General features: G+C 38.2%; 2 protein-coding genes across 8 annotated transcripts in view; both read right to left on the reverse strand.

Annotated features, from left to right (window-relative positions):
• ankrd27 (ankyrin repeat domain 27 (VPS9 domain)) overlaps positions 1-18,855 on the reverse strand; it is a 32,251-nt gene extending 13,396 nt beyond the window's left edge. For 2 of the 5 annotated variants that reach the window (XM_028042383.1, XM_028042374.1), the window contains exons 1-16: positions 14,872-14,990; positions 11,398-11,520; positions 9,555-9,665; positions 8,095-8,403; positions 7,861-7,920; positions 7,375-7,428; positions 7,130-7,195; positions 6,036-6,124; positions 5,471-5,592; positions 4,492-4,570; positions 3,150-3,282; positions 2,964-3,056; positions 1,461-1,582; positions 724-806; positions 533-648; positions 344-436 (exon numbers count right to left, since the gene is read on the reverse strand). In XM_028042383.1, coding sequence (XP_027898184.1) covers positions 344-436; positions 533-648; positions 724-806; positions 1,461-1,582; positions 2,964-3,056; positions 3,150-3,282; positions 4,492-4,570; positions 5,471-5,592; positions 6,036-6,124; positions 7,130-7,195; positions 7,375-7,428; positions 7,861-7,920; positions 8,095-8,403; positions 9,555-9,665; positions 11,398-11,520; positions 14,872-14,901 — 1,683 coding nt within the window. In that variant the 5' untranslated portion in view covers positions 14,902-14,990. Of the gene's footprint in view, positions 1-343; positions 437-532; positions 649-723; positions 807-1,460; positions 1,583-2,963; positions 3,057-3,149; positions 3,283-4,491; positions 4,571-5,470; positions 5,593-6,035; positions 6,125-7,129; positions 7,196-7,374; positions 7,429-7,860; positions 7,921-8,094; positions 8,404-9,554; positions 10,111-11,397; positions 11,521-14,871; positions 14,991-18,540 lie in introns of those variants that run through there. The other 3 variants (XM_028042398.1, XM_028042390.1, XM_028042408.1) reach the window with 3 other exon arrangements.
• Positions 18,856-19,536: 681 nt separating this feature from the next.
• tdrd12 (tudor domain containing 12) overlaps positions 19,537-24,653 on the reverse strand; it is a 41,453-nt gene continuing 36,336 nt past the window's right edge. For all 3 annotated transcript variants that reach the window (XM_028029110.1, XM_028029094.1, XM_028029101.1), the window contains 3 exons: positions 23,616-23,769; positions 23,308-23,368; positions 19,537-23,202 (listed from right to left, as the gene is read on the reverse strand). In XM_028029110.1, the coding sequence (XP_027884911.1) occupies positions 23,132-23,202; positions 23,308-23,368; positions 23,616-23,769 (286 nt within the window). In that variant the 3' untranslated portion in view covers positions 19,537-23,131. The remainder of the gene's footprint in view (positions 23,203-23,307; positions 23,369-23,615; positions 23,770-24,653) is intronic.

Consider the following 24,653-nt stretch of genomic DNA (forward strand, 5'->3'; position numbering starts at 1 on the left):
AGATATTGTAAACATCAGAATTATATTATTTTGAATCACATGTGGTATCCAATTCACCATTAATACTAACTGACTAGAACACAAAAACCTATGAACTGAATGTGATGTTTCTTTAAAGTTTGTAAAACAAAAAAAACGTGTGTTTTTTTCCAACTTGATACAGGTTGCTGCTGAACAAGTGATTAAACTGTCCTTGAAAGAATATTATGTTGCCAAAACTCCTTGTACACGATTTGAGAATACATTTAGTGTCAGGTATTTTCTTTTTGTTCTGTGTGTGCTGTGATTTAAAAAATGAATACTTAGATTTGTTAACAGGGTAAAAGGTCAGCGGTTGACATACGTCCTCATGTCCATACATGCAGGCCAGGTGCAGAGGTGTGTTTCCGTTGTTGTCCTGGGCTTCCGTGTTGGCCTTGTAGTGCAAAAGCAGCAGCTGGAAGAGAGATGGACAGCAGACCAGAGGGGTGAGTCTTAGCCTCAACAGATCAAAGAAGTGCATTTGTGCATATTCCTGTGTCTTTACACTCACTGAGACGCCCTGGTATCCTCGCTGGCAGGCCAGGTGCAGTGGTGTGAGGGCGTGGTAGTCTGTGGCATTAACTAGAGCTCCTTTATGCACCAGCAAGTCGATCAACTGGGCCTGACCTGCAATATCAAAAACATTAAGTCTTCTTTTGCTTGTTCAGTGCTTGAACCGTTTTTATTTCAGCAGCAGCTCACCGCACATTGCAGCGGCGTGCAGTGGAGTATGTCCTCTGTCATCTCTGGAGAACGGTGTGATGATGGAGAGATCGTTCAAGCGGCTGAAACAAAAAGTTACCCTGTACGTTTAAACAGCTGCGCTGCCTGCTCTATCTGAGGCTCTCACTTCACAGAGAACAATGACAGGATAACAAATGTAGACTCAGATCATCTTAATGAGACTTTTATCTTAATGCTGCTGCTGTCCTGACCTAACTCAGAAAGTGAGAAGATGTAGATATGAACCTGATAGGAACAGCTGTGACATCAGGTAAACAATGTCTGGTTGAGGCCATCAGGGCACTGAATGAAGAACAAGTTGCCCTTTGTGGACAACCTGGAAAATGTAGATGTCTGGCTACATGTGCGTTGGTTCCTTAAGAAACACACGTGATGCTTTAGGCAAAGTTTTGCCAGTAAACCTTTGGTTGGACCATCTGTATGAACGTCACATATCATGTACACTAACAGACAGTATTTCTGGTGGTTGTTTCAAAGTACCAATGGTTCAGGAATGATTTGAGGCATTCACTTGACCCCCTTGACGAACCAAATCTCCACTCAGTCATACATCTATATATGCACAGACATGTCATATTATTCCTGATTGGTGTGATGCAGAAATGATTTAGTCTCGTCGTCACAGATGTGGTAAATGATGTGGGATGCCTACTTTTCCAATCTAGGGGTGTGAATACTGTATGACACACACTGACCCTGACAGATGGCCGTCACAGAGGTCACAGGAACAAAGAGGATGACACATCCCGACATCTTCATCAGCTTCACTTTCACTCAGCAGACGTTCCACTTCAGCTTCATTTCCATTAGCAATGTGCTAAAAAATACAGACAGAAAACAGGATTGAACTGAGCTACTGGTCCAAAGGACAGCAGGACATGCACAGATTAAGAATATCAGAATAGATACTTTTATAAAGAGAACGGCTCTGGAGGAATACTGAGGGAATACCAACTACACCACAATGAAACAAATATTCAGATTAAATTCTGAGACTTTGTGACATTACACTTCATCACTTCTTTGGAAGAATCCCTTTACAATGCAACTACATCTAAAGTTTAGTTATGTAAATAAAACATCACACAGTTAAAACCAAAATTGTTCATACCACTGGCAGATTTGGATATTAAATTACTGTCTTTCAACCAAAAACTTTGTTTCTGAAAGGAAAGGAGGCAGGTGCATCTCAGAAGACAACAAAAAAAGTCAAAAACAGTGCCAGCTTGGCAAAATCACATCTTTATATTTTATTTACAAATGGCATTTCAAAAAGGATCTTTATCTTTTTTAATAATTAGAGAGAGCATCTTCATCGACATTACAGTACTCAAGCCTTTTTCGTAATGCCTTTTAAAAGCTTTTTGCCTGTTTCAACCAGGGTTTTGAAAATGGATCTCCAAGTTGAAAACCTCTTTAGTTTGTCCAGAGTTTCTCCCATATTCCAGTTGGGAATGTGGCTGAGCCACAATGTCATACCTCCATTTACAAAAAGAAACATGAGCTTAAAATCAAGACACATTTAGAACATAAACCTGACAGAGGTAGTAGGAATAACTTTGGGCTTAACTATAAATGTCAAAGGTCACAGATCAGTGATCTCAGAAAACGAGCCAGGTACATAGACAGGACAACTGTTTGTACATGGTAAGTGTGTCACAAGCTTCCATCTGAATGTGTCCAATCACATCCTACTTATTTAAAACTATTGAAATCAAATTTATAAAACCTTTATTTAGCATTTATAGTGTCAATAATAAAAAGTTAATGAGTGGTTTGAATTGTTTATATGTTTGTACTTTTGTCATGCAGAGATCACCTCAAAAACTGTCTTAATTCAGGTGTATATTTGTTTTCTGTAACTTTTTTTTTCTTTTTTCGACTTTTTTAAAGGATTTTGGGGGCTAAAGGCTTATATTATATAGTAGTTATATAGTATATAGTAGTTGGATGTTAATTAGTAGGTTGTGTTAATCAGTTGACTGTACAAAAGCTACATTACTAGAACCAGTGGCTGATGAGACCTTGAGTTTAGCTCAAGTCCAGTAAGTCTCTAGAAAAAAACATCTGTGTTTTTTCTAGAGACTTTGTCAGGCTGCATTCCGGATGCAGCCTGACAAAACAGAAACAGGTTTCTGTGGCCCTGCAGAAAGGACAGGTGGGTTCAGGGAAGCAGCAGCCTGGCTGTTCCAGCTCACCTCAAACAGGCGGAGGACAGGAGCAGCCATGTTCTGAGTCAGCAGACTCATCCTTTCCTTGAATAGAGCTTTGTCTCTAAGCTCACCCGTGACCTGAGAGCAAGAGACAAAAAAAATAACTGCAACCCTCTCAGAACCGTCTCACATCTGCTGAGATCCAACATGAAGTTTCAGAGTGTGTCTCACAGAGCACGTGTTCTGCAGCTTCCCCAGATTGATGTACTCCACTGCTGCCTCGAACGTGCTCAGGCAGTAGCTCAGCTCATCTTTGCTGGAGTTACTGAAGCAGAAGTTCCTCATGTAGCTAAGGTTGGCCATCCTGAAACACACAGCAGTTTAACAATCAGCCTGCAGAGCTACAAAACACATTATCTGTATGACATGCAAGTTTAAATGATGCTCAAACAATGCAGTTTTATAATCTTTACTAATATAATAAATGAGGTTACTATCTGCACATACAGTAGGACTCCAGAGAAGAGGAACTGAAAACCCAATTTAAACCCAATACTAACATCAAATCTACAAGTTTGACAGTCTCCATTTAAGAGCTACTATTATGTGTTTTCCAGCCACATAATGTCATTTTATAGTACAATCAAGTAACTATGCTATTTTCAGTTGTAAAAATGTGATATCAAATATTACTTGAAAGAAATTTGATGTCATAATTTAACACCTTGAAATTGGGCTTCTGTTTCTTGAAGAAACTCTTGCTCTTTCCAACAATGCACCTCCAGGAAGTCACCAAAACATCAGGGTTTATTAACCTTTTAACAAGTTTTTTTTACCAGCGTTGCATTGAGAAGTGGCTTCTATAATGAGCTCAGCTGATGTGCAGTTTGATCAGCTGTTTGCTAATTGCTGCTGGCAATTAGCAAACAGATGGTGGGAATGAGGTGTGAGGGGTGCTCTGTAATGTAGAAGCTTGGAAACTGTAGCTCTGAGGATGAGCTTTGTCCCTGAATGCATCGCTGGATACCCTCCAAATGTTCTGCACAGCCAAATGGTTGCCATGGAGAATAAAGGATTGCTCAAACATGCAAGAAAGAATCAAGAATCCAGGTATGTTTGAGGGAATATTATTGAAACATAATGTAAAGCTCAGAGAAGTCAACTTTACATAATGATGACCCTTTAAAGTGACGGCGTAAGACAACCACCTCCAGCACACTTGAAGAAATATATCTGGATAACTGCATCCGGACGGCCAGTTCCCAAGGAAACCACAATCTTCTGTGAATCTAAACACTGCAAAACTTGTTATTTCTGAATAGAATCCGTTTCATTAATTTCAGTCTTTAATAAAATAACTCAAAGTCTTCCTGGGTATGTGAATTTCCTCTTTTTCTTTTAGCAATCTGAGAGGCTTAAAAGTTAACAAACATGTTTGTTTTTCAGAATGAATTAACCTGTAGCACAAGTTCACCCTTGAAAGGGCGTTTCCTGCCTGTCTGGGTTATTTCAGTTTTTTTTTTTTTTTTTTAATGCAGGGAAAACATTCCCACTGGATCTTCTCCATGCTCACCAGTTGGGGATTTCAGTCTTGACCAAAAGGTAAAGGACAACAGACAGGAGATCATCTGCACTCACGGCTTCGATACTCACTGGAGGAAAAAAGCAACACAATTCATTAAATCAACTTCCTTCTCTAAAGAAAAAAAAAACAATGATTTTATCCATTCAGACTGGTTTTAAATCGCTGCATTCCTGACACCAACAGCTCCTTCTCCCAGTGTCCAAAGCAAATGCCTAAATTGGCCTTTTGACAAACACAAATTAGGAATGATCATGCCATTCTGAACATAAACAGTAGTGCTGCTGTGCGTCAAAACAAACTGAACAAACAAATTGGTAGCTGACACAGGGGGCACTGTGCTGCCTGCTGATCTGATTACAGAGAGGTCAGGCTGCTGCTGAGAAAGGTTCCAGACTAATTCACTCAGACTGCACACACAGCTCCTTTCAAGGGTAATTTTTTCTTGATTAGATCTTTAATAATAGCAGTTTCCTTACACTAATAACCTTTTGTAAAACAAAGCGCATAAATATGATTCGTTTAAACCGCCATGCTTGAAATCAGGTTTTTCTCCTCCAAGTTTTGGATTAGTTCCTCTAAAAGACATAAGAAAACGCAGCAGAATCTATTTTTAAATAGATTCAATGGATGAATAAAATAATTAGTCTTAGTTAGACTTTTATTTTGGACAAAATGTTCTATTTTACCACTGGGACTGCACACTTTGCATCACCTCCCATACTGAGTGAACTTTAGTCTGATTTAGGATTGCAAATGCTGTGATGTGATTATGTTCTTGCATGTAACCTTTAAAATATTACATTTTTTACCCTGCTATTCTAAAACTGGCACAATTGGACCTCTAGGTAGATTGCTCCAATATCTTATGAGACTGGATTAGTACCATTTTTCATCTAAAGTAAGTCCTTGCATGGACACATAAGCATCTCCAGTAGAAGTCTAAACACACGCTCACCTTCATGCTTACCTGTACGTCTGGGTGTCTGAGTGGCAGTGAGAACAACTCTGCGCAGACACAACACTTTGAGGAGGGGGGATGTCTGCTGGTTGAGCTGACTCAGCTCTCTCTTTGCCCGAGACAAGTTCATACTGGAGGAAAACAGGGCAGCAGCGGAGAACGTGGAGAATCTCAGACAGACGCTTCACTGTGTGAACTGAGCACTTCATGTCCGCATGTTCATCATCTATACTTTTTCTTGCATTATTTATTCCAAATATGTAAATAAATGACAAATCTCACAATATGAAATAAAATTTAAGGAAGCACAGTTAGTGTAGAACACTTACAACCAAAGAATATACAGTAGCTTGCATATTTAAAAAGGAGCAGAAGAATAGCTTACTGTCTTCACCACTTTGTTCTGACTTGTGATGCAAAATTTAAACTAAAACTTTAAGTTCGTCTGCAGTTTACCAAAACTATTCTGCAGCTGCGATCAGAATCAGTTTGCCTTGCCAACATATGGATCTCAGTTCTGACATGTTTCTTAACTATGTCATCATGTGAATACTGTGTTACACCAGTGGCTGACCAGCTAGCCGACCTGAACTCTGGTTTCACTCCCAGGTCCTTCTGCTGCAAGTCCTGAAGGCTCCTGGTGATTTTGTTAAAAGAAGCATCCTGTTGATGAGCAGAGAATCAGAAGAGCCTTCAGAGAATCGTCACAATCCCAACATTATGAAAAACCTACAGCTGCAAAAAAATACTGACTCTCAGTAATTTCAGTGAGCAGTATGGAAATGAAATTATTCTTTTGATTAAAAAAAATGTTGTGCGCGAAACTATTTCAGGTTTCATAAAATGGATAATCATAGCCCAATAAACATGACACTGAAATATGTCGTTATTATCTGTCTTTGCAAAAGATTGGGTATATAGAATGTCTGGTTGCAAAGATAGCCTTGGTCAATGGTGCAAAAAGATGCAAGTAGTAGCTGTAATAGTGCTGGATTATATAAATGCAGAACAAAGTTTTTCAGGGTGGACATTTAGCCCTAATCCCACAGATTTCCCCTTAATCTTAACCAAAACTCTAGATTTGAAACATCTATGCTGAGGTTCTGGATTTTGGTTGTTTCTGGGATGCAGGGGGAGCAGGAAGTGGAAAATATTTAGAAAATGAAAGTTAAAAAGATTTTCACAGGCACACTTGTAAGTTAGGGTACTTAAAAATATAAACTTTTCCTTAATTATCATATTTTTTATTATAAGATAGCAAAAATAACATATATAAAATATAAAATGGAAATAACATATTTACAATAAAGCGTATTTTATCATCAAATTAATTTAGTTTTCCTCACCCTGTATTTTGCTTAGCAATATTCTCAATTTATCTTTTTTTTAGTTAGCAACATCAGTTTCTAACTGAAAATAGAAAAATACTAAAACACAAAAATTAATATAATTATCAGAATAAATATTTTAAAATAGCTGAAAAACAAATAGATTTCCATTTAAAAAGCCAAAGGGAAATGATGTTCCAGTAAGCTGAAGAAAATCAATCATTTGAGATAGCTTCCAGCAGGAAAATTTGTTTTGGTTTTTTCAAATGTGTGTTTTATATTTAGGGAAAACAAACCAAGAAGAAATAATAGAAAATGTTGCTAAGTGGGATTTATTTACCTGACAAGCTTCAAGAGTCCCCACAAGGTTAAAGATTAAATCATGGATACCATGATGGATATATATCTGAAAAAAGAAGAGGAAGTTAGCATTCCTTAGATATACACTAATAGTACGACCTCAACTGTAACTCTAGTTATCCTGTGATGTTGGTATCAGGTAGGTTGCTTATAAGATTCACACATTTGTTGTGGCAGACACATGCACATTTGCATTTGAAAAAAAGTCAAACTTGATGAGGTTACCCCGACAGCTTGTTTGAGAAGAGTCATCTGAAGCTCCTGTTTTGCCAGGAGTTTCTATAAAACACAAGGACAGAAAAGTAAATGATTTGCTGAAACTTTTTGTCTTAACACAACAATCTGCTGAGGATGAGGATCCTGTGCTGTGACTATAAAACCAGACAGAACATGGATGGTCTGAGCCAGGTAAGGGTTAGCAGGTTCAGTCCTGGAGACCAGAGCAGTCCCTCTTTTTCATGTGATAAATTGTGAGAGTTCAACTGTTTTGAGCAGGTCTGAAACTTGTGCAATAAGGTAAGTTGGTGCTATCATGACGGCATCATACCAGGGTCCTGGAGCGAGTGGTGGCAGGATTAACTCTGCACCACTGGCAATGCTTGTGGTTTAAAGGAGGACTCATCACCCTATGACCTCCTCCTGCACTTGTCCACTGGCTTCAGAGCCTAAATGTCCAGCCTATCACACAGACAGCTTCTGGTCTCTACTCACCAGACGAGAGTCTCTCAGCAGGCACTGAAGAGATTTAGTGTAAAGTCCATTTACAGAGTCCTGATGGGACGGTAAAACACAGAGAGAACACTTAGAACCTCTTTCATGTGACGTGTGACATGTGATGTCCTCTGCTGTAAAGCAGAAACGTGGAAACTAAGAGAATAGTGAATTTGAAGTCCAAAGAACAAGAATAAATCATTCACATGTTTAGGCAAACAGACTGTCCCTTACAATGTGGTATCGGAGGCCTTTCCTCTCCTGCTCTCTGAAAGCCTGACAGAAGCTGTGGATGAACCTGTCCAGTTTGTGGGAGTGATGACCTAGGAAATCCCTGACATCCTCCAGGCTCCTCAGACAGTATGCTGGCGGTGGACTGACCTCAGCCGGGCTCAGCTCCACCTCCAGTGGTCTGGAGATGCACAGGATGCTGTAGCTCTGCTCCTGATCGTTGTAGAAGGTTTCCTCAAACAGAATGGGCACCACAGACGGAGCTGGGGAGCCGAGGCCCAGCACCACCTGCCTGTCCTGGATTTTGACATCCTGTGAGCAAAGTCATCAGGTCAACAGTATTATGCGTTACAAAAAGATTTTCAAAATTCTTTTGCTCCAAAATGGTCACAGTGTTAACCAAGGGAGAGCAGCATCTAGGCTGGTTTACAATTACACAGTCACACAGTTTAAAGGGATTTTTTTCCTTTGATAAAGTAACCTTTTAAAGATGGGGTGTGTAACTTTAGTAAGAAAAAAAATGTTTTTTAGATATTTGTTAAAACTGTCACTGTGTCATGACTGTAAAGGATGAGACAGATAATCTATGAGAAAATGGAGCTCCTTTGCCATCACCAGTGCTCCCAGTTCTAACTGCAGAAACACACTGCAGTCAGAAACAGAGCCAGGAGGAGAGACTTAATGCTGTAAATTATGTTTGTGTATGCGCTGACGCCACCAATGACATCAATTAAATTGTTTTCTTCTAAGAGCGAGTTGTTTCTCTGCAATTATCACATTGAGCAGTACATTCATGAGAGTGACTGACAGCACTGAGACCCTCCCCCTGTCCTGGCTCTGATTGGTTGTTTTTGACCAGGAATGGTGCATTTCTTCAGATGGTAACAGTAGCACTGGGAGGAAATGGAAGAGCTTGATTTTTTTCAGATTATCTGTTTCGTACCATACTGTCACAACATGGTGACAGATTTAACAAATATACAAAAAGCAGCACTGAAAAAGGAGGAAGTACATTTTTGAATTTGAAGAAAATCACAAATATTCAACAATCTTTCGGACGTTTAGCAAATAGAAATAGTTTAGTAATTATACCTAACCTACATTGGTAACAGGTTAGTAAGATTTAATATCTGCTAGAGTGGAAACAATGCTTATTTGTTGTTTTATGCAGTGTATGCAAACATCTGGCTTCACGATTCCTAACAGTAAAAATTATTTAAACCCTCTGTAAAATACTTGGGTTTGATACACAAGTGATTTGGTTTTTACAAGTGTTAAGAACTACACAGATTCCATATAAAGATTACCAGAATAGACATGAAGCTAAAATAAAAAAGCCTGTGAAAAACATTTAGATTTAAAATCTAATGTAATGTAAAATCTTCAAATCTAAAGGGAGTATCCTGGTTTTCCCAGAGACTGCAGGCATTAGGTTTGATAGACTATTATAGAAAAGGACAAACCTTTCCATTCACAGTCTTGTATCCTTCCTCCACAGGCTGCAGGATGTAGCTGTCGAAGTGAGAGTCTGAGTAGTTGCTCACACTCAAACTTCCACAACACGGAACCAGAACCTGCAGGTTTTCAATGAGGCGAGACGGAAAAAGGGTTCTGTTATCAAATCGAGCTCCCCACATGCAGTTCAGTTACCATGACTAACAGCAGTGCTATCCAACTGAAGATGAAGATGCCCGAAATAATATGAATGAACAGAAATGGAATAATTGTATTTTGTGTGATTACAGTTATAAGAACTTCATGAATGGGTTGCTAACCAAATACAATCAAAACCAGTCAATTAGAACTACATTACTCACAATTCATCTTTTGTAAGAGTGGATGTGGCTGATATATTTAGATGGCGTTTCCTGGATTGAAGATTACAGTTCAATTGGTGTGCAACTATGAATACTATACATTTTCCCTTACGCAGTATCAGCCAATAGAAAGCAGGCAGAGACTCCACCAGTCACCTCTGGCAGAAGCTGAGCAGCTGGCCATCAGACTCAACCGTCTTGTCTGAGCCACAAGAGACCATGTAATAGTTAAGTGTAACTGTGCACAAATACACAGACATGCACATACATATATCTGTTTATACAAAAATCTGTTTTCCCAGCAGCAGCTGTAGTGAGCCAGCAGGCACACTTCCTGTCACACAGACAGGTTTAAAGCGTTCTGCAGGTTAAACTGTACAAAGAAAATGTCACCCAAATGTCCCCAGAAGAGTTGAGTAGTAACTGGCTACATTTGCTCAATTACATTTACTTGAGTAGCTTTTTTGAAAAAAAAATAAAAATAAAAAAATTATTAAAAAATTTCAGGAGTATTTTTACTGTGTTGTACTTTTTATGTTTACTTGAGTAGTTGTATTGTGAAATATTGCTACTTTTACTTGAGTAACAATCCTGGGTTCTCTACCCACTGTGAGTAAATTCACTGAATGAAGAACAAACGGGTTTTAACCAAAACTTCATCAGACACAGACACACCTTCAGCTTTTCTTAAAGTTTCGTAAGTTTATTTTGAAAGAAACTGATCTGGAAACATGCTTTTTGGGGGAGGGGTTGTGCCCGATTTTGTTAATTTTTGTTACCTTTGTGAACTATTGCCATTTTCGTCCTTAAAATACCAAAATTTCAACTTAACTTTTGGTAATTTGGTAAAAATTACATAATTTCTACATAAAAATTATGTAATTTTAAAAATATTAATTGGTTGATAATTTGATCAATTACTCAGTACTTGAGTAGAGTAGTCTTACCAAATACCTTTTTACAAGTAATTTGTTCGATGGCTACTTTTTACATTTACTCGAGTAAAAATATGTTAAAGTATCGCTACTCTTACTTTCGTTCAATTTTTTTACCCTCTGCCCTCCTCTGATCCTCAATTACCAGGAGCGGAGTTGTACAAAAAGCATTTGGCTGAGCTTATTTTAAAAACAAACTTAGAAAAGTATTTTTTGATCTACAAACTCCTGTTATTGGACCTCAATTAATGTAGGTGAATGGTAGTACAGGCAAATGGATCTATACAAGAAATTCCAACGGTAGCAGTCGTGCTTTTAATGAATAAAAAAATCTCAAATGTAAATTCTTTTTATTTTTGTTTATTGTAACATTTTCCTGAAAGAATTTTAAAATAAGAGAATAATTTCTCTAACACCTGTCCCAACCTTCAGTTCTGAACATCCATGATCAATGTTCAGAGGAAGTGATTGCTGTAAAGTCGTCAACTTGATGCAAACAGTAACAAGTTGTAAACAGAAGGAACTTTTAGAGAAAGACAGCACGTATGACTCACAATGCCGTGGAAGTCTGCCACGCGGCTGCAGAGGTCAGGTCTCTGCTTCTCCAAGGCCAAGTAAAAAGGATTCTTCAGGATGTTCTCATCATACACAGCCATATGGAGCTGAAGGTCTGGGTCCTGCACAGGAAATCAACAGTACACATCAATGTCACTGAAAAAAAAATAAAAAATTACAGTTTACAGCATCTGTAGGGACAAGAGCTCAGCAGGACAAAGTTTAAGTTTTGGTTTGCTAGTGAGATAAAAACTGGTATTCTTCATTTGATGCTGCAGACACTCAGAAAATCATATGACTGTTTCAAAGAGTTTACAGCATCAAATAAGAAAATGTTCAATTTACAAAAAACACATTTACATAAATTACATATGTGATGCCTGAGAAAATGAAAGCTTGAAATCTGGCTTCCACAATGCCTCAAACTAAAAAAACAATGTTTATTTTGCAGTAGTAGAGGGTGAACAGTTTTTCTTTTCACATTATCATGATCGCGATGTTTTCCATATTTTTGCCAATCAGTGAAGTTTCCTCTCTTCCAGAGCTACAGGCTTGGATCTCTGCTGCAGATGAGGAACATTCCAGCCAGAGCGCCAACCGGCCAATTTAAGCCACACAAGGTGAAGCACTGCGCCATGGAAACAAAGCAACTTTAGGAATATGAATGAATAAGACTCAACTCAACTGACAATGTTAGTCTGTTAATCAGGTGACTACACAAGGTTTGAATGTATCAACACTTTATTGTTCAAATTTCCAACCAGGGTTATCTTGGGGCTTTATTATAGAGGAAACAAATTAGGCAAAATCTACTAAATCTACTTAATTTATTAGAATCTTCACAATTGTTTATGTAGTTGACTCATGTTCAGGGTCACAGCGGGCAGCTGGAGCCAACAGACAAGAGGCAGGGTTCTTCAGACAAGTCACCACAGGGTCAACCCAAACAACAGAGACAAGTAAGCTCACTCACTCAAATTATTACAATCCTCATTTTATTATGTTGTTCTTTTACTGTGCATTTATGGACAAAATGCCAAGCATAATCAGAGGCCTGCAAAGCCAAAATCTAAACCTTCTAAATCTTCATTAGTCAGTCATAGAAAAACAGTCTTCAGTAGGAGGATTGAAGCTATAACACAGACTGCTACAGGAGATCCTTCCTGCCACAGCCATCACCATCTACAACGACTCTTTGAGGAATCTTGAATAATTTGAGTCACAACAATCCCTTTGGGACCAATAAAGTATTTCTGAATTTTAAAATGAATTCAACCCTGGATTCAACCCTTTTTGGTGTAAAGCAACAATACTGAATGTTACATCACTTCACCAGACACCCTATCAGGAGTAGTTTGCTAGACCGGGGCTGAAACCACTTCTCCTTTCAGGACAGTTTATTCTTCATCTAGATGTCAGAAAGCTCATTCAGAGATCTGAGTCTTGCTGACATGATAGAATAGAAGAGTCCCTCATTAATGTCACAATGAAGAAATTCTATCGACAACAAGTGCAGCAGAAAATATTGCGCAACATTGACGCTTAGGAACTTAATTTTTATAACTTTGGCCAAAAAATGATAAAAACCTGAGTATGTTTTTAAATATGATAGTGTAATAAATATAGAATTGCATTTTTGTCATATAATTTCCACAACATAATGGCACTAATGACTTACATTTTTTTTTTGTCGTAGGCCACATTTATTTATTTTCCGTAATTTGTCCATAAACATTTCACTCGATATATTCCTTTAGTCTTCTTGTAAAGGTTTGATCATTTTCTTTGTTCTGAAACCTGGACAGAACGCCAGTCCATCGCAGGGCAACACAAAGACAAACAGGACAAACCATCATGCACACACACATACACGCACGCACTCACCCACACACCTAAGGAGAATGTAGACAGACCAATTGACCTGACAGTCTAATGAGGAAGCTGGAGTACCTGGAGAGAACCCGTGCATGATCAGAGAGAACATGGAAACTCCATGCAGAAAAACCCCGGGTCGGGAATCGAACCCAGTACCTGCGCTACCAACAGTGCTACCAACTGCCACCCTGTGCAGCAAACAAGATTATTATTATTAAATTCTGATTGTTACTTTTTTACTAGCTTTCAATGGCCTTACTTTGAGTTCTTTATTTACTACCATTCACTACCCTGTGGAAACCCTGCATTAAGCAAATTTATTTTTGATACATCAACCTGAGCAATTATATGGTTAATGGAAACATAGCTATTAAGTCTTGTAGGTTTAGAGTTTCCCTTAATGGGTTGATTAACCTGAAACCTTCAGGACTGTTGTCCTCGCAGCGGTCAGATTCTCTGCTCACAAATCTGTGCAAGGTACTTCCACTGCTGCATGGCTGTACTTACTGCTCTCAGCAGGGTGTTCATAAGGATTATTACAGAATTAAAAATGAGAAAACAGCACATAACTGTCAAAAAGATAAAGAAGAAAATAATTGCATTTAACACAGCTGTCTTATCAATGTTAGTACAACATTGTTAGCAACACTGTGGTGTTGCAGACAGGTCAATTGAGCGTTTCTTCAGCCTTTACATACAGACGTAATTTCAGGAATGTGCATACCCTACATCAGGATATGATAAATAATGCTACTTAAAATAAGACCAACTGAGTTTAATGTCTTAGAGTATCAAAGCAGGTCACTGTCAACACTAATAAACTCTACAAAGAAGTAGACTACAACATGCTGAAACGTAGCAATAGCACTTGACCGAGAAACTCAACAGATGTATGGATTAAAAAAAAAAAGTTTCTGTTCAAACAAAAACTAAGTGCTTCAGTAAAAACATCCACACGTAGGCACAAAGACCTGTAGTAGGATCCAAACACAGAGCAGTAGGAAGCAGTGTGACACCATGTTGAGTGTTGGATCAAAGAGAGGCTCTGAGTGGTTCCCAACCCTGGACCTCAGGCCCCACTGTCTGCATGTAAAACATATGTCTCTATTCCACTAGACATGTTTCAATACCTGCACGGCTGCCTCTGCATACCATCCAGTGCTGCAAAAGCCTGTTAATCACACATTCATTTAAGTCAGTTGTGTGACAACAAGGAAACAAGACTTACATCAACTTTCACCTGTCTGCCCATCTATTCATCCCCAAGATGGCTAACAGGATGTTTCTTTTGATAATAGTTTAAAGTGAATATCATTCCTCAAGTTGGTCAACTTTTCGATCTAGTTTGTCATTCAAATTAATTTTTTCCCGTTTGTCTCTTTCTCTGAAGTTAACTTCACTGCAAACACCACATCAACATTTTACAGCCAAATCTCAATACGAAAGATCTCAGCATTAACAGGCAAAAATGTTAACATGCTGACATAAAACACAAACAGCCCTTTGAAGGATCCTTACAGAGATCAGATGACTGACCCGAATGGCCTCCACACCCAGTTCATCTGAGTCTCTGCAGCAATAACACATCAGCAGCTCACCTCATCACTCTGCTCCCAGATCAGCTTCATCCTCACTCAGCTCCAGGACACACCGGCTAACTGGGAGCCACCACAGACAGTCTCCCCATCTGATCAGCCCCCTGTCAGGCGGCTCAGTGAGGACGAAGCAGAGGACTGAGTCACATGACCACCGAGGTCCTCGTGACCTCATGGACTCCTAGCAAACAGCGTCGAGTGGTGCGCAGGAATGTCCATGCCCTCGGGCTCCATACCAAGCTTATTACACACTTCAAAAGCGGCTCTCTTGGACGGAGCCTGGTTGTTGTTACAGCAGCAGAACTAAAGTGGCGATTATGGGTAATCAACAATATGCTATGTTGACATCACAGCTGATAAGATAAGCAGTCAGGGTTCTAAAGAGCTGTGAAAACGATTTGCCTCATACAGATTCTCTTGTCACACTTAAATGTTTGAGATCAATTTATTCATTTCTGTAAAGCAACTGAAATAAATAAAGAAGTTTCCAAATGATGGTTTCATTTAATAATCATCATTTGGATTATTGAAGCCTGGGCCTACATGAAAAAGTTATTGCTTCTCTTGTTAAATCTTGAATTACCCGAGATAACCCACATGATTTATCAGCAACAAAACATTCAAGACACTTCCTGTCAACACATCAAGCAGCTAAAGCACTGAAGATCTACACTGTCTCACTAATAGGCCTGTCACAATAGCAAATTTTGCTCTACGATTAATTGTCTCAAAAATTATTGCGATAAACGATAATATTGTTTGAAGAGCTTTTTACACTGATTTAATGGAAATGATGTAATAATGCATGCAATTTCCTGCCAAAGATAGATACACTTTATTTTCAAAAGAACATTTAACACTTGAGCTGATAAACAAAATAAACAAAACAACCAAAAACAAAATTAAAATGGATTCTCAGTCTCCATTAACAAAAAACTCACTTGGAAAAAAAAAACTAAACAACATAAAACCAAAGTGGAAATAAATACTGCATTCAACCAAAAGAGTGCAGATTATGAAGTCTGTATATTATGTTGCCCTTCAGTAATAATTAGATTTAAATAGAGAAGATGGGCACATCCACTACCTGATGCAATAGTTCACACTACATGATTTTTTGCTCCTATTTTTCCCCTTACAACAATCTTAAAACGTTGGTCTTCCTAAGATTGTGTGGTGTGTTACGGTAGATCGTCGTTGCCGCTCTGATCTAAATCAGGGGTTTTCCCGACTGGGAGCTTAACGCAGCCTGTTGAATGTGACAGGTAGCCAATCAGAAACCGAGGATTCTCCTCCGCGCTTTCTGAGGGGAAATTACGTCGGGGAATCTCTAACAGCTGACACGGCGCAAACCGAAGTCCAGCGGACATTGGAGATGATATGTGGAAACAACATTAATGTTTATTCAACATGCAAAGAATATAGAAATGACAAGGGGTGGAGTTGGCGCGAAATTGTTACCGCAGTTGATAAACCCGGTAACTTTTCAGCTGTTCTTTGTTAACGTGACGTAAACAGGTTATAATGATTTTCATTCGGTCAGGACTTTACGCTGACACTAGCTACATGCATCGCAGGTAGATTGTAGTAAAGCATTGATTAATGCCTGGTTTTAAAATTACGGTAGTTCACTGGACTTGTAGCCATTATTTTGTGCCCATTGTTTGACACCACACGGCAGGAACGAACCCAATCGAACCGTTATACCTAGGATTTCTGTCGGCTAATGTGTGATCTATCAGGTTTTGAAAATGGGCCGACAATCAGCGGACAGCTCCTGTGCGCTGGGCTATACACGAAGTAAAATGAGGAAAGGGGGGTAAGTGGAGAGCACCGGAGTTGAGCCTTTTTTCATTCGGTGTCATCAACAGAAAGAGAAAAAGGCCGGAAGAGACGATAATGCCGATAATTAAAATTATCGGCATTATTATCGGCATTATAATGCCGATTATCAATTATCGTAGGATTAATTGATTTACCGTTTATCGCGACAGGCCTACTAAGATCAGTACTTGTGATTCAGAGATAAAAATATAATAAAATGACATCAATGAGAGCATTCCAAGGCCAACAGTACTGCTAACAAAGAAAGGTCTGTTCTGTATCTACTTGATCCATAAGGCAGCAATAAATAACATAAGGAGAAAAAGGAAGGAAGAATAGAAAAATATATGGAGGTAGAAACCAAGGGGAAAAAAGCAGAGAAATAGGTCATGAGAATAGAAAGAGAAAGAAGAGAAGAAAAATGGAAGTGCAGAAAGTAACAACATGGGACTGTAAAGAAAAGAAATCAAGAAGTCATGGAGGAAGGCGCTAATGAAACAAGGAAGAGAGAAGATGGTGGAGAGGGTAAAATGTAAAATAAATTCTCCCCATGCTATTATTTACATACTTATCACACCCTGGAAAGGTAGGAAGTATAGATTGCGACTTAAAACTATTTCTCAAAGTGTGCTGAATTTCCTCCACATTGACAGAAATGTTTAATGACAGCCTACCAGTTATTAAATTTAGGAGTCGGTTACCTTCTCACATACAAGCAGGTTGGTTTAGATAAAAAAAATTTCTCTCAATAAATGGAATCATCATTTCAAAAATGTTTTTCATACTCCGGTTAAACTGATGTAACATGTGTTTGATGATCTGAGACATAAACGTGTGGGGAGGGGGGAAGCAAAAAGAGATGCAATGTGGAAAATTCTTTTTCACAGCATTGTATCTGTTCAAACATTCAGTTGAAAATAAAACAAGCCCATCTAAAACGTGTTTGGTACTGATATATTAAAGTAGCAAACATAGAAAGTATTTCTCCATGAGTTATTCTGATTTTTGTGTCCGTCTTCTCAAACTCTCAGTCAGTCGTGGCAGATGGCTGCTCGTACTGGTTCTGCTAGAGGCTTTTTCTTGTTAAAGGGGAGTTTTTTCTTTCCACTGTTGCTGCATGTATGCTTGGTGTGAGGGTTTTACTAAATATGCATCCACCATTATGCAGTAGCTGTTCCTCGGGTTGTACAAAGAAGGGATCTCTTCATTTAAAGAGATCCGTTTAGTAGAATGTGTCTTGAAAAGATGCTGGGTGATTCTTCAGGAAGCATCAGGTGTTAAAATGAATTTCTGTGCTGAAACCGCAGTCCAGACACAGATTGGTCAAAAACAAGAAACCTAATTCCTCGAGGCAGACAGTGAGACGGATCAGATGAACAGCAGGAGGCCCTATAGAACCTTCTCTGATCCTCGATTCCCACCTTTAACCTGCATCTGTTAAAGGCAGTCAACTATTGAAGGCAGCTCAACTTCCGCCGGAAAAAAAACCTAACTGTAACATGCAAACCAAAAAATGATTATAATTGCATTACATTTCAAAAATCCAAACCAACCTGTAGTATCGTCGTGTTTTAAGTTTGATCTGAGACAAAAATTAACATAGCCATTACTTTAAAAACCTTTAATTACAGAGGAAATCCCACCGATGTAAATCAGCTCCGTTGTGTCCGATTTAAATGCGATCAGAAGCAGTAAACAAAAGGCAACATAAATCCAGCAATCAGAAACTAGTCCGTTAGCATTAGCTCTGCACAACTGTTAGCTTCCCTAACACGCTAGCGTAAAAAACTAGCTATCCCATTGTGAAAGGTCCGCCAGTAAGGAGGATCCCGCCCTGAGTGTGTTTACCTGTAGTGATGAAGTCCCTCAGGTTAGCAACACGTCCGCATGTTGGAGCCAAAGCCCCACAGCAGCCTCCCAAGAGCCACGGCCACCTGGATGCTAAACAGCTGTCTAGCTCAGGCTGCCTCCTCTTCCCCGGAACGAAACCAGAACCGAGCACATGAAGCTGGCAGAGCTGTTTGGGTTTACAGTGTGTTCAATACGTTTCAGGTCATCTAGCAGACTCATAAACCCACAGCCCATAGAAATAGCGCACACGGTCTTGAGAATAGCAGTAATCCGCAGCGCTTCCCTTTTATTTTAACTAGTGTGTGTACATACCTAATTTACAAAGGTTTATAGTGACCTCTACTGGTCACCCGATGCAATCAGTTAGTGGAATCTATATTTTTCATAATACGGTAATCCTGGTGAATAATCAGAATTGCTTAGACTCCCCTCATTTCACTATATAGTCACTGCATTCAAATGGAAATACAGTTTATTACCTCATCCCAAGCCTGAATATTGCATAAAGTAAAAACAGAACAGCTTTCTGGATGAATAAAATGTTTGTTTAGCACCTGTTTTTCCAGTTACTTCATTAGGGGTAAATATTCACTCTACCACAAATATTAAAATAGATCCACCCATCCTCTCCATGTTCATCCAGTTGGTCTCTGGCAGGAGATTCTGTAGCATCCGCTGCAGAACAGCCAGACACAAGAATAGTTACTTCCCATTGGCCATTAGATTGCGCAACACCAATAATCCCCAGCTATATACTGTATATAGCTACTGTATATATTATTTGTAAATTAATTTCAGGCACACTTGTGATTTTTTGCTGTGTTTTCTGTGTGCTTTGGTGGCCACACAGAAAAATGACTTTGCAAATCTAAATATGTTCTGGTGTTGGGACTAGATGCTCTTTTGTAATAATTATCTGTTAAAAAAAAAAAACAGGTGCAGGAGCAGATCAATTCCTTGTTTTATGAGATATAGAAAAGAAAGTGCATGTACTAATAATTCAAACAACATCCAACAAACAATGTAAAACTGCAGAATCCAAACAAATGTTCAAAAAGAAAAAGTACATAAAGTTCTTCAACTGATACATTTCTTTTCAGTCGTCAACAGATACAGAATATTAACAAAATAAGTCGATACAACTTCATTTTAAGGATTAATCAACAAAGCCGTACATATTCTACTTACAGGACATAGTGACAGTTTTAACAAATATGCAAAAAACATTTTTTAAATAAAAGTTACTATCTGCAGCTTTAACCTAAACTCCTTTTACACAGGCACTTACGTCCACAACTATTCATACCCCTGGCAAATATACATTAAACTTTTTCTCTTAAGCCTGCTTTATGGAACTGTTATAGAAAATATATTTGTGTATATTTGTTAAAACTGTGTCTATTAAGCTCTTCTGCATTTTCCCAATGCTAGCTGCAGAAATTAGGGATGCACCGATAAATCGGCCCCAATTTCCTTTCCAATTTTGGGAGACCGGTTATCAGCTGATACCTACATGTGAAGCCAAGCTTATCCACCGATCTTATCAACCTCGGAAAAGGTCTAAAAATCAACCACTGTCCTCTGTTGCTCTGCCATGGTCATGTCTGCATGTTTGCACTAATCAATAGCTGAGTTGGCAATCCCACTATTGCCAACTTTCTTATTATATTTAGCAACATTTCAGACAAAAAAAAAAAAGGAAAAAAAAACAAATTTTTTGCCAAAATTGGAATCGGCAGGTCAGGTTTTTTAAAGATCGGTAATCAGCCAAAAAAAAAAAGAGAAAGAAATCCGTGCACCCTTAGCCGAAATACAATGCTCTGTCAAAAACACTGTCAATCATTCTTGTGTACATGCTGCTTACCCCCCTTGCTCTCTGCTGTGCTACAGCTTCTTCCCCATAACACAGCCTGTCACAAATGCTCAGGCTAGTTAGCACGGTCACCAATGACAGCAGGTAAACAGTTTTCCTGGAACCGTAAGTTGTTTCTCCACCATTAGCACATTGAGCAGCACATACATAAGTGTAATTTATAGTGCTATGATTCTCCTGACTGGCTGTTTTTGACTGGGAGCAGCACATTTCTGCAGATCGCAATAGTAGCACTGGGAGGAGGTGGAGAAGCTTGATTCTGTTCACAGATTATCTGTCTCGTACCATTCATTGAGGACATAGTAACAATTTTAATATGTAAAAAAAAAAAAAAACACATTTTTTTTTAGAGTTACCTACTGCAGCTTTAACCACCAATTTTTTTTTCTGATTGGAAAATGTAAGGCATCTCCCAGAAACTAGGACCATACAAGATATATATAGTTTTCATTTTTATCCAAAAACAAAATGTACATGCAAAGAATTATTCACTAAAGTCAATGGAAAAGGAACGACAGCAACCAAATCTTTCCTGTAACTCCTCATGCACTTTTTGCCATCTCCATTACTATTTTTGGACACTCTTCTTCAAGGCCTTACAGTTTGGAAGTCCTTTTTACATTCTCCTAATACTAAACTCCCTAAGCTCCCAGGACTGTCACTGGATGGGCCACTTCAAACTGTTACCATTACTCCCAGTCATAAGAAGCATGTTGGTCAAACTAAAAAGATGATTTTAAATATAAATGTGAAGAACTGTGTAAATAATTTTAATGCAAGTCTAATGCAGCACTGCAACAACAAAGTAACAGTAATATACCAGTTGCCACAAGGCAGCTGAGGAGGTATGCTTGTCTTACTTGCAGATTTAAATAAAGCTTTATAATGCCTCAGTTTTACTTGGTAAAGCTGCAAACAAAACAGACCGTTGTTCCTCTAAGAGCTCTCCCATGGTTGTGAACAGTAGTCAAGAAGGCAATCAACAACGTGTACTTATATACATGCCTTGTCATAAAAAAGTAACAACACTAGTAGTCAACCCAAATCATAACTTGTGTCGGTTATACTTCATACTTACAAACTCAAGGCAATGACACAAACACCCACCAAATACTCTGAAGATATCAGTAAAGTTTTTCCTTGTCCGTTTCTGTTTGGTATAAAGTAAAACAGAGAAAATGATTGCTGAAAAGTCAATGGCTTGATGTACTGGGTTGGCCTTCTTTATAGTAGACAATTACCAATTGGCACTGTATTATTAATTTAATTTGTAAATTTCAATTACATTGACTATGAACGTGGATCTTAACCAGTTGGATTATTGTGAATTTGAGCAAAATTAGATTTTATGTAGCTAGAAATGATTAGAGGCCATTTGTTTTGTAAAATACCTTGAGGTGACATTTGTTATAAATAGGTGTTCATTACATCAACAGAAGTGACTGAACAATAGTGCTGCATATTTTGCTTAGGACTGCACCAATCTTGGCAAATCTCACGCTAGCACCAGCGGGGTAATTTTAATTCCCAATTTCATGCTGTCCTTATATGTTTAGAAAAGAATCCTAACAAAATTGTGAATAAACAGAGAAAGTAATAAGTGGCTTGATAAAGTAATTCATGTGCCAAATATAACATCCAAAAATATATATTTTTACAATTTAATTATACAATTTAACATCCATATTTGTTGATAATTTTTAACAGAATTAATTTACCGTATCACTATTTTGAATAGAACAGACAAGTAATCTCTAAGGAGAAATTGCTTAAATTTAATTCTCCATTTTAGTTATATTATTTTATTAGTATAATTTTCATTTAATTTTCTTATTTTTTGATAAGCCTCACACAGTAGTAGCCTGACTCTCAGGAAGAGCGCAGCAGATGTCACTGTCGGACAGCAGAAAAGTGATGGGGGAGTCCTGTCAGTTTCCAAAACCATGAAGGAAAAAACCAGATCAGTACGGCGCCAGCGGGACCGCGCACAGGGTAAAAAGCTCACACAGGGTCTACTCCACCCCTCTTAGGACTGCAGGCGGGATAAATGATAGTGATGTTAAATTAGTATTGCTGAAAATTCTAAATTAATTAATGCTCCATTTCATAATCAAAGAAGTTGGCAAAGTTCTTATTTTTTGACACATTTATTACTTTATCAACCCATTAATTTATTTTCATATTTATTTTTAACTTTGTCAGGATTCTGCCTCCATACATAATACACAACAAGATGCACAGAGCCTACCTAGATCCCAACTTGAAACAGCTCAAAGGTAATGAAATTATTTATCACATTTCCAAGCAATTATTTGAACAAAAGATGGGGGAACAATTCAATTCTGTTTAATTTTTACACGTTAATAGTAACAGAATTCGGTTTCTCAATTGCCCACGCTGTCACAAGCTATCATTAAATGTGATTATGAATTGTTTTTAAAGGAAGAAAACAGTCATGTGTGTTGACCTATATCCCCAGAACTAAATTCAAAGTACATGAATGAAAATGAATGTTTTAGTATTTGCTCATCTGCGAAACAATAGATTAAAAAAAGATGACAATTTCCAAACAACTAGATTTCAGATTCTGAATGTTGGCCTCTTAAGGGCAACCATCTAAACTCCACATATGAGAACAATAAAACCAACTGCAAAAGGAATCTGAAATATATCTTAAAGGGAAGAGGTGAAGATGTAAACAAGAACATTTTGGGTTCAGTCACTTTCGCTGCCGCTCTCTGAGTTCAGATAGCAGCTATCCTCTCCTGTATTCTCCACAAACAGACCTAAAAAAAACAAAAACAAACAAAAAAAAACACAATGAGCATCTGCATGAGCTCCAACATTTTACTTTTTTTATTTTTCAAATGCTTTGACGGATTTTGTCTTACAACTTGATGATCTGTCTTCGTCGTCATCAACATGGTCCATGTCGTAACTCACAAAAATATTCTGTGGAATGAAACCACTTTTTAAAGTCACCATTTTCTCTTAACACCAACGTTTGTTTCAGTTTCTCACTGGATAGATTTATTCTGGTCTGGATTACAACCTTTCATTTCGTCTGTTTATTCTGCCACTGTAACAAAATGTTTTTTTCTGTGTTGTCTGTTAACTGTGTTATGTTTCCACCATGTATCACACTTTGTACCACCTTACTGTTGAAATAATCTTGACAGAGTCAGCATAATTTCGGTACCTTACTCCTGATGAGTCTCTCCCAGTGTCCTTGCTGCTGTTTTACCAGTTTAAGAACAGGCTGATTGGACTTCATTTCCCAGTGGCAAATGTCGGCTTCTATTTTCTGGTGAAGCTCCAGATCAGCCCTGTAGGAACGACCGTTCACTCTGCCACTGAACACAAGAGAAAGCCTTTTACAGTTTTATTTCAGTGAAAACAGAAGCAGAGCGTTTCAGTCTAAAATCAGCAGCTTCAATGGAGGCAGAGTTTAGTACCACACTATGGCAACCACTGAAAGGGGAATCTTTTAGAGGTGTTCAGAACTTGAGCTGCCACAATGTTCTACAGAAACCTGTACAAGTTTTGATTTGGATCCTCTGTGTATCCACAGATACAGCTAAATCCACTTTTATTCAAATGCCTGGCAGATTTAGATTCTGAATTATTTTTCATTCAACCAATAACTTCGTTGCTGATAGGAAATAAGACAGGCATGATTAAATAAATAAATAAATAATTGTGATCACTACAATGTATAGATATCTGTATCGTTATTGGAAGTGAAATAAGAGGATCATCCCTAACATTTGGCCGGGATGTATGTGATGCACCAGCTCCATCATGAAAGAAGCTACGCTATGAGGTTTAACAGGCCTCTAGAATAACTTTTGTACTGGTTGAACTGTTGAATTTCTTTTCTTTAGGTGCACCAGCACAAAACGTAAGTGCACCCACGTTTTTGACAGCATTGCATTTAACACTGCAGTTTTACAGTTCACTTTTTTTTTAATCACTGCCAAATTAAGGTGATATTGACCTGTAAATGATTATTTAACAATTTAGTCAACAAATTCTTTGACTGAAGCAGAATTACTGAGATGGTGTTTAAAGAGTGCCTATAAGCTGAAATTTAAACATCCAAACGTAAGATAAATGGAATAAAACGAAGCCTACATAATGTTTTAAGGGCAAAACATCTTATGAGCATTTCAAACAAAACATTTCATAACATTCAAGTAATGAATTAGCAAATTCAGGATCTGCTAATTTAGATGGC

Source organism: Xiphophorus couchianus, chromosome 2, assembly GCF_001444195.1.
Source record: "Xiphophorus couchianus chromosome 2, X_couchianus-1.0, whole genome shotgun sequence".
Classification (NCBI taxonomy): Eukaryota; Metazoa; Chordata; class Actinopteri; order Cyprinodontiformes; family Poeciliidae; genus Xiphophorus; species Xiphophorus couchianus.